At 54.4% G+C, this 14,670-nt stretch overlaps 1 protein-coding gene across 9 annotated transcripts; it reads left to right on the top strand.

The window, feature by feature from the left end:
* The first annotated feature begins 689 nt into the window (after window positions 1-689).
* Window positions 690-14,662, top strand: HMCES (5-hydroxymethylcytosine binding, ES cell specific). Of its 9 annotated transcripts, XM_043442273.1 has the most exons (9): window positions 765-816; window positions 1,002-1,207; window positions 6,797-6,940; window positions 7,629-7,754; window positions 9,402-9,583; window positions 12,213-12,405; window positions 13,594-13,905; window positions 13,947-13,980; window positions 14,078-14,662. In XM_043442273.1, the coding sequence occupies exons 2-7, from the start codon at window positions 1,025-1,027 to the stop codon at window positions 13,825-13,827; spliced, it is 1,062 nt and encodes a 353-aa protein (XP_043298208.1). In that variant the 5' UTR covers window positions 765-816; window positions 1,002-1,024; the 3' UTR covers window positions 13,828-13,905; window positions 13,947-13,980; window positions 14,078-14,662. The 9 variants fall into 9 exon arrangements, with proteins under 9 accessions (XP_043298203.1, XP_043298202.1, XP_043298208.1 ...); XM_043442268.1 differs by lacking the exon at window positions 765-816 and adding an exon at window positions 690-760 and having other exon boundaries at window positions 13,947-14,662; XM_043442267.1 differs by having other exon boundaries at window positions 705-771; window positions 13,947-14,662.
* The last annotated feature ends 8 nt before the right edge of the window (window positions 14,663-14,670 follow it).

Genomic DNA, 14,670 nt, shown 5'->3' with positions numbered 1-14,670 from the left:
GAGGAGCAGCCCCACGGAGCAGAAGCCCCTGGTTTCTGCAGCTGGACTTTTAAACCCAGGCCTGGCGGTTTTGCCAATACATCTGTCTTGCCTACTGTTAAAAACATTGGCGTCAACCGTTAAAGATTCGTACTGGGGCTGGGGGGGAAGGTGGGGGCCTTGGGAAGTGTTCTGGTGCCCACTGAAGTTTGAGTGACCTGTGGTTCGTGGAATTTTCCTGATGGTTTTTCAAGTCTTGCCCCAAACCATGGGCAGTTAGTATGACTGCCAAGTAAAGACCATGTTTTCTGATTTCACCCCCACAATGACCTGGAGCCCTGGTTCCCGCTGTGCGGAGCAGGGCCCGCAGGCCCCTGGGTGGCATCGCTGGCCTCTCAGGACAGCCTGGACCCTCGGGCCCTTCCCGGCCCCTGCCCGAGGTTAGCCATGGGGGCAGCTCACCCCGCAGGGGCACGGCCAACACGGAGGACGTGGACCCCTAGGCTGTCCGTCTCCTTGTCGGGCCCTACGTTCCCGGGGAGAACGTTCTCCCCGGGAGAGCTACGTTCCCGGGTAGTCCCTGGGCACCCTGCGGGAGTGGGTGCAGCGCAGGCCCGGGCCGAACAGCCGCGCGCTGGGGGCGAGGCCTGTCACGGGGCGGGGCCAGGCGGCCGCTGGGGGCGGGGCCTTGTGTGGGTGGGGCCACACGGCCGCTGGGGGCGGGGCCTGGCCCCAGGGGCGGGGTCCGGCGCGGTGCCCGCTGGCGCGCAGAGAGTGACGGGTGAGCTGCGGGTGAGACGCGGCGGGCGCGGGCAGCGGTGGGGCTCGGCCCTCTGGGTCAGCGGTCCTGAAGCGGGCGGAGCGGGGCTGCGGGCGGCGGGGCGGGAGGCGGCCCAGACGGGGAGGGTCCCTTCCGTCACCGGGCCGGGCCGGGCCGGGCGCGCGGGCGGGGGTTGGGGCTGGGGAGAGGCGGGCCGCGTGGGGCGAGGCCCGAGTCCGACTCCCCCCGTCCCCGCGCGCAGGGCCAGCGGTCTGGGCGCCGAGGATGTGCGGCCGGACGTCCTGCCACCTGCCTATGGAGGTCCTGGCCCGGGCCTGCGCCTACCGGGACCGGCAGGGCCGCCAGCGGCTCCCGGAGTGGAGGGACCCCGACCGGTACTGCCCCTCGTACAACAAGAGCCCGCGGTCCAACAGCCCGGTGCTCCTGTCCCGGCTGCACCTGGAGAAGGTGAGCGCCGACCTGATCTTCTGGGTCATTTGGGTATCTTAAAGAAAAGAGGAGCGGGGGAATCGCTATGCCCCTTAGGAGTCCAGCTTATCAGGATCTCTAGGCTTAGGGCAGGGTTAAAACTAGTCTGCAGCACCTCTGATGTTTCTTGAACGCTGAAGTTTCTACCCTTTCTGCTTGTTTTATCTTTAATTGAAGCTAGGAACAGAGGTGTTTGGTGTGGTATTCTAAAGTTTAATTGCTTTCTTTGTGTTTATAGAATCTACCTCTGTAGTGTTGGAGTGGTCAATAATTTATAATGTTTTGCTTCCTTGCTTTATCTCCTGAAAGAGAGAGAGGGGGAGTGTATGTATACATGCAGTGTAGTAAAAATGCTTCATTCCGGAGAATAATAGTTTCTCCATGTCTTATTTTAAATATTTGTGATATGTTTTTTAAAATCCTGATTGTGTCCATCTTGGATTTTTATTCTGTTTGGTCCGTAATGCATGAGTCACTTTATGAAGTTGCTTGAACCCCTGTTGCACACTTTTTCTTTTTTAAGTTTTGGCCCCACCATGCAGCATGTAGGGATCTTGTTTGCTCACCAGGGATTGAAACCTGCGCCCCCGGTAGTGGAAGCACAGAGTCTTCACCACTGGACCCCCAGGGAAGTCCATGTTGCGTGCTCTTTAGAAGCGTTGTGTTTATATGGTAGTCAAAAGATTCATCTTTACGTTAGGAAGATCATATTTTGAAATCGGCGCACGAGATAACTGATTCTTTTGGTTGAGTGAGGCCATTTACATGAAGGTTTACTTGAGCCATTTTTAGTCGGTGCATACTTCCCTACTCAAACTAAAAAAAAACCTTTTAATGAGCAGAAAATCAAAATAAAATAAATACTATGGGAAACCTTGACTGGGAAAGGAAAAAATAAAATGTTTCAGAGGAAAGCATGATCTGGAGACAAGGATTGACTGCAGTTTCTTAGTGCTTGGCCCTGTTTCTCTTTGTACCACCTCATTATAGAATGAATGTTAGCTGGAAGAAAACAGGTGTGAAGACAGAAGTGCAGGAAGACTGTGGGTGGTCCCAGGTTACCCAGTCGGTGAGGGACAGCTGGTACCAAGGTCCAGTCCACCCTTCCACTACGGTGATGCTTCCTGGAACTAGGAATGGGAAGGTGGGGCTCCTGAACACACAGAGCCCTCCTCTGTCAGCGCTGTGCATTTGCTGATGTAATGTTTTGACTCCACTTCTCTCACAAATTTTATAAAGATCACTAGGATTTCCTGATTTTGATAAATAGTTGAGTTTTCGTTTATCTGAAAATGAGAAATTGTGAAATTGTAAAGCCAAAACAGAACCGTTTCGGCTCGTTCATCCACATCATCGAGACCAGTGCCTGTGTGCAGATTGTAATATTTGCATTTGAAACCACCGATTTGCACCCTACTTCCGCTTCTGCTTATGCAACCCCAGTGCTACCAGCTGCTCTGATCACAAGTCCGAGAGGGCAGAGGAGAAGATGAGTAATACTGAGCAGTATTCTCAGTATTTTGGCTTAGAAGTACTTTCTATTTATCATGCCCCCCTATGGGGCAGCCCCTTACCTGGGTTTGGTTTACAGTTGTCGAGTGAACGCACTCAAGTTAAACGTGCTACATGGAACTTGTAAGAGGACGGTCTCCCAGTCTCAGCACCGCTGACACCTCGAGTGAGATATTTGTTGTAGGAAGCTGACCTGTTTGCACTGTGGAATGTTTAGCAGCATCACTGGCCTGCTTTGAAACCCCCCAAAATAATACTCATGTTGCTTTCGAGTCGCTTATGGACGTACAGAGTAGTGAAATATGAGTCCCAAATACACATCCCAGCTGAGGTCAAAGCTCCACCTTCTTGTTTCGGCTTTTATACTATAAACAAGTGTCTTTTTTGAGATCTATTTATTGCTAATTTTTTTTTTTTGGTATTTCTGTGCTTTTTGCTGGCGATCTCACTGTTTAAAATTGTCCCCAGGTGTAGTGGTAAAGCGCAGGCTAGAATTCCTAAAAGCAAGGAGGAGGTAACGTGCCTTACAGAGAACATGCATGTGTCAGAGACGCTTCACTCGGGCAGGAGTTACTGTGGCTGTGGTCATGAATTCAAAATTAATGAACTGACAATATATGTTAAATAAAGTCTAACATAAAACAGTAAATATGCTGAACAGAAACACAGAGAAGGCATGGTTGTATATGGACCAGTTAATGAAAAGATGGCTATAGGCGCCTGGCCTCCTAACTCTGTATTTCCCCCAGAGCAGCTCTTGGGTTTCCCTAACCCCCTGTGTGCAGTGACTTTGCGGAACCTGACTGCATGTGGAACAAGCATGGACTCTGTGGTGTGGGGGAGGGTTAGCTCATTAACACGGGCAAGGTTTGCAAAGAGTTGAAACAGGCTCTTGTGAAGAGCATAGTTGAGGCATTCAGTTCAATTCAGTCGCTCAGTCGTGTCCGACGGCGACCCCATGGACTGGCAGCGCGCCAGGCCTCGCTGTCCATCACCAGCTCCCAGAGCTTGCTCACACTCATGTCCACTGAGTCAGTGATGCATTAGCTTGGAACAAAAAAGGGAAGCCCTTCCAAGATCCTATCACTGACGGTTTCCCATGCTCTCAGAATCCTTTGCTCTCAACTCTTTTCATTCGGCTTTTACCTCTCTAGATACTTTTTCTTGAACTGCACTTTTCCCTCATTTCTTATTTTTTCTTTTTTCTCCCCCGCCCCCCCCCCCACCTCCAGCAGGTTTCATCCTGTGGTTGATTTACTTTCTAAGAAATTTCATCCTCATGGCTTCACCAGTCACCTTTATGTAGACTTTGCGGTTTCTTTTTAGTCATAACCTCGAAAAATATTAAACTACCACATGTGTACCTCCTCCATGCCACTCATCTAACTAGGGTCTTCGTATGAAGGCCTAATTCTTGCCTTTATTCCGGAGATTGGCAAACCGTGGTCTTCAGATCCAGTCCGGTAGACTGCCTGTGTTTACAAATACAGTTCATTAGAGTTCATCCCTGCTCGCTTGCTCCCCAGCTGCTCTGACATGCCCAGGGTGCCAGAGCTGAGTGGCAGCAGAGACCGCATGGGCCCGGAAAGCCACAAACACCCGCTGTCTGCTCCATTACAGAGAAAGTGCTGACCCCTTCTCCCTACCATGCCGCCTGTCTCCTTAGTTTAAACTCCACATGCTTGTGGGACATAGGAAGCGTCTCTCTTCGGATTTCATTCTGGTGACTCAGAAAACCTTTCTGTTTTGTTCACCAGTGAGGAATTAGGGCAAGGCCTTGCAGGTACAGTTTGTCTCTTCCCTGGAGTCTGGGGTCTCCAGAGGCAGAAAGCCAGGGTCCTCTGATCATTTCTGTATGTGAAATTTTCTGGGACAGAGCAGCATCCATTTATCTGTTGCCTTTGGCTGCTCTGTTCCTGTAATAGTGTTTATTAACATACCAGAGACTAGGGTCTGCAGAGTCTGCAATACTTACTATTTAGCGTTTCAGAGAACAGTCTGCGAGCATGTGGTGTAGAGGCCTCTCCCCGCTCTCACCTGCCGGCTGTTGGCTCTTACCTGGGCACAGACTCGTGGCCGGTCCCCACAGTCTGGGCTTTCTCACGCGTGGTGGTCTTAGCGTCGCTGGATTTCTTACACGGCGGCTCGGGGCAGCGAAGGCAGGGTCTCGGCCAACACAGAGGAGGCTGAAAACCCCTTGTGACCTGGCCTTAGAGAGCTTACAGCGTCTCTGGTGCCACATTCTGTTGGATACAGTCAAGTCACAGACCCATCCAGAGTCAAGGACGTGGAGCATGGACCTCCCCTACCCCCCCAGCTCTCGGCAGGAGAAGTCTCAAGCGCTTGGGGACCCCCTTCTTCTGAGCTGCCACAGACTTCCCACTGTTAACCTGAAATTCGGCCTGTGGTCTTTCCCCAGATCACACCCCTCTGGGGATGTTTCTCTTTTGCTCGGTAGTGCCATCATTACTTCAATCTTCCGGCCTGAAAACCCAGTCACCCCGTCTTCTGTGTCCAGTTCTCTGGTCTCCTGCCTCTTGGATGTCCTTTATTATCACTGCTCCCACCAGACCCACCGTACCACTGCAGCAGAGCCCAGAATGTACTCTGCTCAATCTACCAGCCCAGCGTCTGTACCGAGAGAAAAGTGTGTGCATTTTAATCTGTCGGTCTCATCAAATTCTCAAGGGGCCAGGTACCCCAGGAAAGTTTAGCAACCGTATGTTCAGGGTGGGGGCCCCAAAACTCCCCTCGCGTTTGGAGGTTGGTTAGAAGACAGCATGTAGCGTGGCTGCGGTGCATTACAGTGAAGGGATGCACAGTGGAATCAGCAAGGGGAACAGACGCAAGTGGAGATCTGGAGAAATTCGTGCCCAGGCTTCCTTACGGTCTCTCCTCCCTCCCTGGGAGGGACACACCAAGCAAGTTCTTTCTCCAGCAGTGAAAAAGGGAGTAACTTGTGTGCAGTGTTTCCGCCCAGAGAAACCCATCAGACACAGGCCCAAGGTTTGCTGGGGGCTGGTCACGGAGGCACTCTGCCCAGCAAGCAGCAGCATCCCAGACGCCCAGAGGGAAAGCCGGCGCTCAGCAAGAACGTCGTCCTGCCTGAAGCGGGCCTAGGGTGCTGTCCCAATCAGTTAGGGGAAGGGGCACGCTCTCAGGAGCCAAGTTCTCAGATGCTGCCTGAGCGCCAGCCCTGTGAGCAGGCCCTCCTAAAAATAGCATCCTCAGGCTTGCTGTAGCTTGCTGCCCGAAGCCACTTCCTGCCCAGCCTTGGCACCGCCTCTGATTTCACCTTTGGTCCCTCCTCCCATCTCTTCTGTGTCCCAGTCCTGTTCCTCTTGTGGGGTCCAATCTGAGAAGCCCCTCACCCAATGCTCCCCCTTCTGCCCCTACCAAGGAGCTGATCGCTTCCGCAGGCCCCGCCTCACAGATCACTGTCTGCCGAACTTTCCCGGCCCGCCTTACGAGCCACTTACCGATCGTATCACGTCATGTTGCTCAGTGTCTGCATGGCCTCACGAGGATGGTGCAGGTCCTTCCGTGTGTCCCCCGGTCGTAGCACGGACCTTCCGTAGGGTGACTGCCTGTCCTGCGTGCCTGGTGAGAGCTGGGCCACATGAGGTGCAGGGCCTCGGAGCCTGTCTCTCTGTGGCCGGCACTGAGTCACAGTTTACAGGAGCTAAACCTCTTTGCACCCCCAACCCCCCAGGCAGAATGTCGTCCATCTGATAAACACGGTTGCCTGAGAACGCCAACCACTCACATCGTGAGAAGTCGTTAGATCTGTTGGCATGCAGGAGCTCTCCCTTTTCACAATCATCTACTCTCTGCGTTTTGACACTGGTGGTGGTGGGGTTTAGCCACTCAGTCGTGTCTGACTCTTGCGACCCGTTGGACTGTGGCCCGCCGGGCTCCTCTGTCCACGGGATTCTCCAGGCAGGAACACGGGAGGGGTTGCCATTTCCTCCTCCAAGTAGTGCGGTGCGTGTCCTCCATAGGGTTTTGCAGGTTCCTTCCCATCTCCTCACTGCACCATACCCTTTCCCCTGGCAGGACGCAGACTCGTCCGAGCGGATCATTGCGCCCATGCGGTGGGGCTTGGTTCCCTACTGGTTCAAAGAAGCGGATCTTTCCAAGCTGCAGATCAACACCAGCAACTGCCGCAGTGACACCATAATGGAGAAGCGGTCCTTCAAGGTAGGCGCGGGCACGGGCGCTGGCAGGTTCCCGGTCTGACTGCCGGCGCCTTGGACACCTGCGGATAGCCCCAGGCTGTCCCCGCTCGCCGCTGTAGAGTGCTGTTCACCGTACCCCGGTGAGACAGAGCGGGTCTCACCAGGACCACGGCGTCTTTTTCTCCCACTCAACCATGGGCTGCCGGGCCCGGCTGGACACGGGGCGCCCAGCCGGAGGTTCTCGTGTAGCGCTCGCGTCGCAGGACGGCTGGACGCCCAGGTGGCTTCTAACCCACGTGTCCCGCCCTCAGCCGGATGCGGGGACAGAGGAAGGCCCGCCCACGTGTCTCGTGGCGGGCGGGGGGCCGTCAGGCGTCTCACGCGGCACCCTGCGCACCCTCCAGGGAGCCGGCACAGCCACGGGGCTTTACGGCCCCACCTCGGAAGTCCCAAGCATCGCTTCTGCTGTGTTCCTTGGTTTATCCCGAGCCGGCCGAGGTCACCGACGGAGGGGACCTCATCGCATGTGAATCCTGCTGGGTGGGGCTCGTTGGGGGGGCGGCCAGCTTTGGAGGCAGCCTCCACAGCACCTATTTCCTCTTAGGCACATTATTTAATCTTTCCAACACTTGTGTACGTGCGACTTCACACCTATAAAACGCAACGTGCAGAGGAATTACCGTTCTGAGGTCGCCCGTGCTTTCCCCCAGGTGCCTCTGGTTAAGGGGAAACGCTGTGTCGTCTTAGCGGACGGATTCTACGAGTGGCAGCGACGTCAGGCCACGAACCACCGGCAGCCCTACTTCATCTACTTCCCGCAGATCAAGACCGAGAAGGTAGTAGCAGTGGCGTGTCTGTCTGTTTGGCTCTCCGGTCTTCTTGGATGTTGGGTTCGGTAGTGTTCCTGTTTTTTTTTTTTCTCAGCCATAAATTATCTATTCAGATTCTTCTTCTGTGCCATTATCTCTTCTTTCTGGGATTCTCGTTATACGTGTTTTAAGACAGTGTGGTGTCGTCCCATAGCTTCCAGATGTCTTATATACTTCATTCTTTTTCTCTGCGTTTCAGTCTGGGCCACTTTTACTGATTTGTCTTTAAGTTCACTCTTCTCTCTTATTTACTCTTGAATCTGGTCCTGTTGATTTCTGCATATCTTAGCAGCTCCTTGGTTATCTGGCTGTTTTGTATATCTTAGAAATTTTTTCACTGGTTGCCAGACATAGAAGGCAATGAGACTGAGACCAATAATATTTGTGTCTGGACGTGGACATGTGTATCTTCCCTTAGGCTGAGTTGGTCTTGTCAGGAGCTGGGCTGGACTTGGGTCTTCTTGTGCACCGGGCGCTTTCACTGTTTGTCTGGTGTCGCCCCGTGTTCAGGGTGAGGGCTTGGTTTCCAGAGGGTTTTCCTGAGGAGCCCTGCTCCCTGCGCTTTGAAGCCCTCGGGACGCTCTCCGCAGGCACCCGCTGCCGCCCGTCACCGGGGCCTGCTGGTCGCAGAGGCTGCAGCATGCTCTCTGCTGTCCGGGTCCAGCCCCGTCTTAAGCGGAACGGAGCCCCGGCTGGCGGGCTTTCTCGGTGGGCCTGCTCCTCCCCAGGGGAGCAGAGAGCTGTTCCTGTCGTCCTTCTGCAGCCTCGGTGGGGCCTCCCTTGACTCTTAGGAGTGACGGGATCTATCCCTTCTCCCCTGGCCCCTTCATGCTCCTCGGAGGAGAACGGCGGGGTGAGGCTTCTCGCCATCCCCGGCCCTGTCTCTCTCGGGAGCACCCGTGGAGGCTGGTCCGGATGCCTGCAGCCCTCTCGGGCGAGCCCGCGCTCTGCAGAGGGCAATTCAGCGATCATCTTATCTGAATTCTTAGCTGCTGCATAAAGGAGGCCTCGTTTGCCCTCTGCCACCACTGGGAAGCCTGCAGTAGGGCCTTTTCTCCCTTGGGTGACCCTGTCTTGGCTTTACAGTTCAGGCTAAGTGGCTGCCCTATGACCTGAGTGCTCTGATGAGTTTAAGGAGAGTTATGGTTATGGAGAGTCTCTACCTGTTCTTGTCGAGAGGTGGGGTGGAGGTGACACTCTCTCTAGCCTTTAGAAGCTGGGGACTGAATCTTGAAGGCAGTAGGAGTTTGCCCGTCGAGGGCGGGCAGAAAAGACCTTTCGGGCAGAAGAGGAAAGTTACTTCCTCGAGACTGGAGGCTTTGTTTACAGACAGCTGGGCGGGCAAGTTCCCTTGTACATGAAAGCTGGAATGAGGCTCCAGATCCCGGCAGGCCTGAATGCCCAGGGGAGGTGTTAGCCTGTATCGAGACAGCGTTCGGGAGCCATAAATCTGCCTCGGGGAGGGTCTGCGGAGCAGCCTCTGTGCTCCTCTGACGGCGCGTCCGGGGCCTCCGTGCTGCAGGCGGGGTCTGGATGCAGGAGACGATGGCCATGCTGCCGCCTGCAGGGCAGGGCTGCCGCGGGGTGCCTGACCTGCCGTGGGTTTGCTTCCAGTCCGAGCAGGTGGGTGCTGTGGCCAGCCCCGAGGACTGGGAGAAGGTCTGGGACAACTGGCGGCCGCTGACGATGGCCGGCATCTTTGACTGCTGGGAGCCCCCGGAGGGCGGAGACTGCCTCTATTCCTACAGCATCATCACGGTGGACTCCTGCAAGGTCATGACCGACATCCACAACAGGCAAGTCACACCCCGCCTGCCTTCAGAGGGCTCAGCGCAGGCTTTGTCGTGTCTGGGCTCAAACAAGCAGCTTTTGGAACTCAGGGTTTCTGTATGCACAGATTTAGAGAGTCGGAAACTAAGCCAGTTGCTTCACGAGATACGGGTACAGTCTGCGCGGCTGTAACATGACACGCGTTCCTAAAAGTTACCACGCTATGCAAAACTGTACAGTGAAACCCAGAGAACTTACAGAAAAGTGGGAATAAGGCGACAGCACTTAAACATCTTGTCAGTGACCCAGCTAAAAAAATAAGAATCTGATAAAACCCACACTACAGTTTCATGCATTCCCTAGCTAAGAAGTACAAAGGAATTATAGTAAATGTAGTACCATACCTTAAAAAGACCTGAAATCAGCCTGTGCTGGCGGGGTCGCAGCTTGTGACTTACTGTGACATGGTGGAAGGAAGGTGATGCGAAATGATTGTCTTTTCCGGTCTTAAATCCTGGGACGTGTTCTTCTGTCTTTGAAACGTTGTTCCTCCGAGGCTGGCCTTCATAGTAGATACATATTTAATCAGAACCGGACGTTCTGATGCGACAGACCGCCCCCCCCAGCCAACTTCAGCGTCTCCCCTGGAAATGCCTCAGCGGTGTGCCTGGAGCCAGGCAGACAGCGGTCGTAGCCTGATGGAGCCCCCTCCGTGCCGGTCTGCAGTCTTTGTGTACAGCCAGCGCGTTCTCTTTGTGAGAAAGCCCCCCCCCCCCCACTTTTTTTTACTGTTTGGCTTTTGGTCAGCATCCTGAGAGATCTTCCTGTTGCATCTGTCCCTTCAAGCCCGGCTGCTTGCAGTTGCTCCGGCCGTGGATGTTCCTTTCTTGCAGCCCCCTTACTGTTGTGGAGCCTTTATGTCTATTGTCCAGGAGATTCCACGTGTTCTGTTCTGCTTTCAAGATTGTCATTTAGTCGCTCAGTTGTGTCTGGCTCTTTGCAACTCCATGGACTGTAGCCCACCAGGCTCCTCTGTCTGTGGGATTTCCCAGGCAAGAATACCAGAGTGGGTTGCCATTTCCTCCTCCAGGGGATCTTCCCACCCCAGGGACTGAACCCACGTTTCCTGCATTGGCAGGTGGATTCTTTACCCCTGCGCCACCTGGGAAGTCTGGCTTTCAAGATGGTTTATTATTATTTCAGCTTCTCCCCAAGACTTAAACGTTTTCCGTTTTCGTGCACTGCTTAGAATGTCTGAACCAGGAAGCTTAGACACGTTTGAGGTGTTGAGTGAGCAGTTTTTTGAACAGAAGAGTTTACAAGTGCAAAGTGAGAGCAGATCACCACTCTGGAGGCCAGTGTGCGACGCGCCGAGGTAGCCGTCGGCGTCCGAGCTGCGTGTTTGCGTGTGCTCTTACGGGGTTCAGTTCAGCGGGGTGAGGTTTGCTGTGTGCACATTGTTTCCTCACAGATACAACAGTGTATAAGCAAACACAAAATTGGCATTATGTTTAAATTGCTCTCTATTAGTCAATCACACTGGAGTAAATTTTCATTTTAAAAACAAGCACTAGCAGAACTGACGTACTTGTGTAAAGATTTCACAATTTTTGCCAGGTCTCAATGCCCTCGGCAATGATGTTCTGCTGAAAAGAATCCAGTACGACACGTATTGCATTATCTATTTTAACCCCTTTGTCCTAAGCATTCTGTCTGAAATGATGCTTTTCTGGGATATAATACTTCTAGTTTTGCTAATTCACCTTAAAGTTCTGTTTCATCAAATCTAAGATTTTGTTCCACTGTTTTATACAGTTAAGAAAAGTAAACTGCTGCCAATTACTGCCAATGAAGTTGTGATACAGTGCAAAGATGCCATTCATTGTAAATCTAGATTTCAGAGATTTTAAAATGCGATTTAAAAATATATCTTGGGAAGCTTCCCTGGCAGTCCAGTGGTTAGGACTCCATGCCTCCACTGCTGAGGGCCTGAATTTGATCCCTGGGAAACTAAGATCCTGCAAGCTGTGTGGTGCAGCCAAAGAATAAAATAATAAACATATGTGTTTGATGTTTAATATGTGTTTAATTTGTTGAAGTACCAATAATTATTAAAAGTAACGTTCATGCATGTATCTCCTAAATTCAACTGTACCACCCCCCAATGAAGTATGTACATGCTTTGCACTGGCCTAGAACATAAAATTGGAAGCTAAACAAGGGCTCTTTTCCTAACGTCTCCTGGGTACCAGGAGTTGTCTGGGGCGGCCTCTTCCCTTTTCTGAGCCGTGGTTCCCTCTCGTTGACAGTTATATAAATAGCTCTCCCTTACATAATCCTGCCTGGGTGGGAAGGCTGGGGTCTTAATGACAGACAGGTGTCCTGGGCTTTGTCTCCCCTTGACGTCTAGGCCGGCGCCGTAAAGGTCACCAGTCCGCTAGCGTGTGCGCGGGAGGGCACCCGGTTGTACTGCTGGGCACAGTCTTTGCCACCACACTCTGAGCGGGCTCTCCGCGCTGAGCTCCGTGCCCTGTTGTCCTCGGGGGCACGGGACAGCGTGCGGGGCGCAGATGTGGAGGGGCGCGGCCTATGCATCAGCTTACTAGACACCCCCCCCCCATCCTGTGTGCCCCCGACCCCTGTCTCACCCCCCAGGATGCCTGCCATACTGGATGGGGAGGAGGCAGTCTCTAAGTGGCTGGACTTTGGTGAGGTCTCAGCTCAGGAAGCTCTGAAGTTGATCCACCCCACGGAGAACATCGCCTTCCACCCAGTGTCGTCCATGGTGAACAGATCCTGGAACAACGCTCCCGAGTGTCTGCTCCCGCTCCACCTGCTGACCGGAAAGGTAGGGGCCTGGACGCCCGCCGGCCCTGCCAGGCGCTCTGTCTGCTCCGAAGGGCCTGTTAGTGCATGCTGGGACCTTTACAACCAGAGACTGAATCCAAACCACCCACAATTCTTCCTTGTGTGCAGCAAGGCGGCCCAGGGCCGTGATTCTCAGCGCTGGCTGCGGGTCGGCCTGGTGCACGCCTGTCAGTGTTGAGGCTGGGCTGGGCCTTCTGTACCTCTGGGAAGCTGCTCGGGTGGGTCTGATAAGAAGCCACCTTTGAGCACTCATCTGCAGGGTGACTGTGGAAAGGACAGAGGGCCCCTGACCAGAACCGTCTCTGCTGCCAACCGAAAGGGAGGCGTGTTTCTGTCCCTTTTCTCTGCTTTTCCAACTACAAGATGGGGCATTTCAGTCCTCACTCTCCTTCAGGAGACTGGAGAACATTCCTTCTAGGAACACGAGCTTCTTAGAGTTGGCGGAGGTCACAGGGGTGTGTTTTGAAAGTAAGGTGGACAGACAAGAGGCCTCAGTGACAAGGAAGCCCAGAGCGGAAGTTGGCCCTGCTGATACCAGGGATGAGGCGTGGGGGCGGCAGCTGCTCCTCGGTGGCCAGAGGATGGCGACAGCTGGGACCACGGCCCCTGCGCCGTTTCCCTTAAAGCCTCTTACGTTTTCACACTCACAGTCAGCGTCATCCTTTTTCTGTCGGTTCTCTCAAAGCCTTGTATCCCTGGTAGCACTTTTCATTACCTGTCTCTAAAAAAAGGCAACTGTAGATATTCATTTTGCACCAGACATGGCCCCATGTCTGTCACGGTCTTCTCTGCAGAATTCACGCTCCGGAGAGCTGGCGTCCTGTGCTGGGCTCGGGTGCAGGGCGCAGCCGGCCCCTCTCGCCCGGCCTCTGAGGGCTGCGTCTCCAGCTCGCTCCCCGCACGGCCTGCTCGGGCTGAGTGCTGCTCTTCCTCTGAGCTTGCTTCATTCTCTGCCCCGGTTTGGAGAGCCTGCCCGCTGTCTTCTGTGGCCGGTCTCGCCCAGCACGAGCTGCCCCCTCTCCCTTCCGGCCCTTGGGAACCCACCCTGCTCCCCTCCTCGTGCCCCTGGTCACATCTCCGTGCCCAGGTCGGTCCCCCGCACAGTGCCTCTTCCCTGGTTTCCCAGGAGCTCGAGCTGGGGGTCTGAGCTGCCACTGCTTTCTCCTAGGAGCTCAAGGCGAGCGCCAGCAGCCAGAAGATGCTGCAGTGGCTGGCCACGAAGTCACCCAAAAAGGAAGAGCCCAAAACACCCCGAAAGGAGGAGTCAGATGTGCCCCAGTGGTCCAGCCAGTTCCTGCAGAAGAGCCCACAAACCCCCAAGCGAGGCAGCGCCTGCCTCCTGGAGCGGTGGCTGAAGCGGGGTCAGGAGGAAGAGCCTGCGGCCAAGCGGCCTCACATGTAGTAGCACAGGCCTTCTGGAGACCACGGCCGAGGTGCTCGGTGCTAACTACCGCATGATCCCAGGTCGTGTGTGTGTGTGGTAGGGGAGTTCCAAGGCTGAGGGGGGTGTGTGTGTGTGTGTGTGTGTGGTGGGGGAGTTCCAAGGCTGAGGTGTGTGGGTGTGTGTGTGTCACGGCTGAGGTGCTCGGTGCTAACTACCGCGTGATCACAGGTCGTGTGTGTGTGTGTGGTGGGGGAGTTCCAAGGCTGAGGTGTGTGTGTGTGCATGTGTGTGCGCGCGTGTGTGTTGGGAGTTCCAAGGGCGAGAGGTGCTGCGCTGAATCCTACTGTGATCACAGGTTGCACTTGGGGTGGGAGGTTGGTGGTGGAGTGCCTCCCATCATAGCTCAGTGTTAGTTCAGGGTTTCGGCCTCCCGGCACAGTACGTGCTGGCTGTGACCAGGACTGCCGGATGGGATGGGCGGGCAGCCCCCATCAGCTCCGAGAGAGGGGAGGGAGCCCTGGCCCACAGCCCTCGCCCGGTGGCTGGGTGGCCAGGTGGGCCCTCCCTCAGAGCCCGTCCCTGCTGGCGGTTCTCAGCAGACGCTGTATTCTGCTCAGCCTGTGGGCTCTTTCAGTGTTTGGGAGTTAGGTTCTTAAAACATTGTCTTTTTCTCTGAATAAACTGTATTTGATAACCTGTCTAGAAAATGCTGCCGGTGGGAGGAACTCTGATCTGTTTCCTCCTGGCCGCGGTCCCGGGGAATGATTTTGTCACAAGCGTGGGGGCACTGGGGTCTTTGCAGGCAAAACTGCTTTTTTGGAAACAATAAAAAGACTTGGCAGGGGGGTCTTTATTGAGTCT

Source organism: Cervus canadensis, chromosome 22, assembly GCF_019320065.1.
Source record: "Cervus canadensis isolate Bull #8, Minnesota chromosome 22, ASM1932006v1, whole genome shotgun sequence".
NCBI lineage: Eukaryota > Metazoa > Chordata > Mammalia > Artiodactyla > Cervidae > Cervus > Cervus canadensis.
The sequence above is the reverse complement of the archived record's forward strand: the minus strand, read 5'-3'. Positions and strand labels throughout refer to the sequence as shown.

What these genes read in the sequence shown, in the direction of transcription:
- HMCES (XM_043442268.1), top strand. Translation starts at nt 1,025, where the DNA reads ATGTGCGGCCGGACGTCCTGCCACCTGCCTATGGAGGTCCTGGCCCGG. An exon ending in CCCGGCTGCACCTGGAGAAG is followed by an intron (nt 1,208 to 6,796) that starts GTGAGCGCCGAC and finishes TTCCCCTGGCAG; the next exon opens with GACGCAGACTCGTCCGAGCG. An exon ending in TGGAGAAGCGGTCCTTCAAG is followed by an intron (nt 6,941 to 7,628) that starts GTAGGCGCGGGC and finishes GCTTTCCCCCAG; the next exon opens with GTGCCTCTGGTTAAGGGGAA.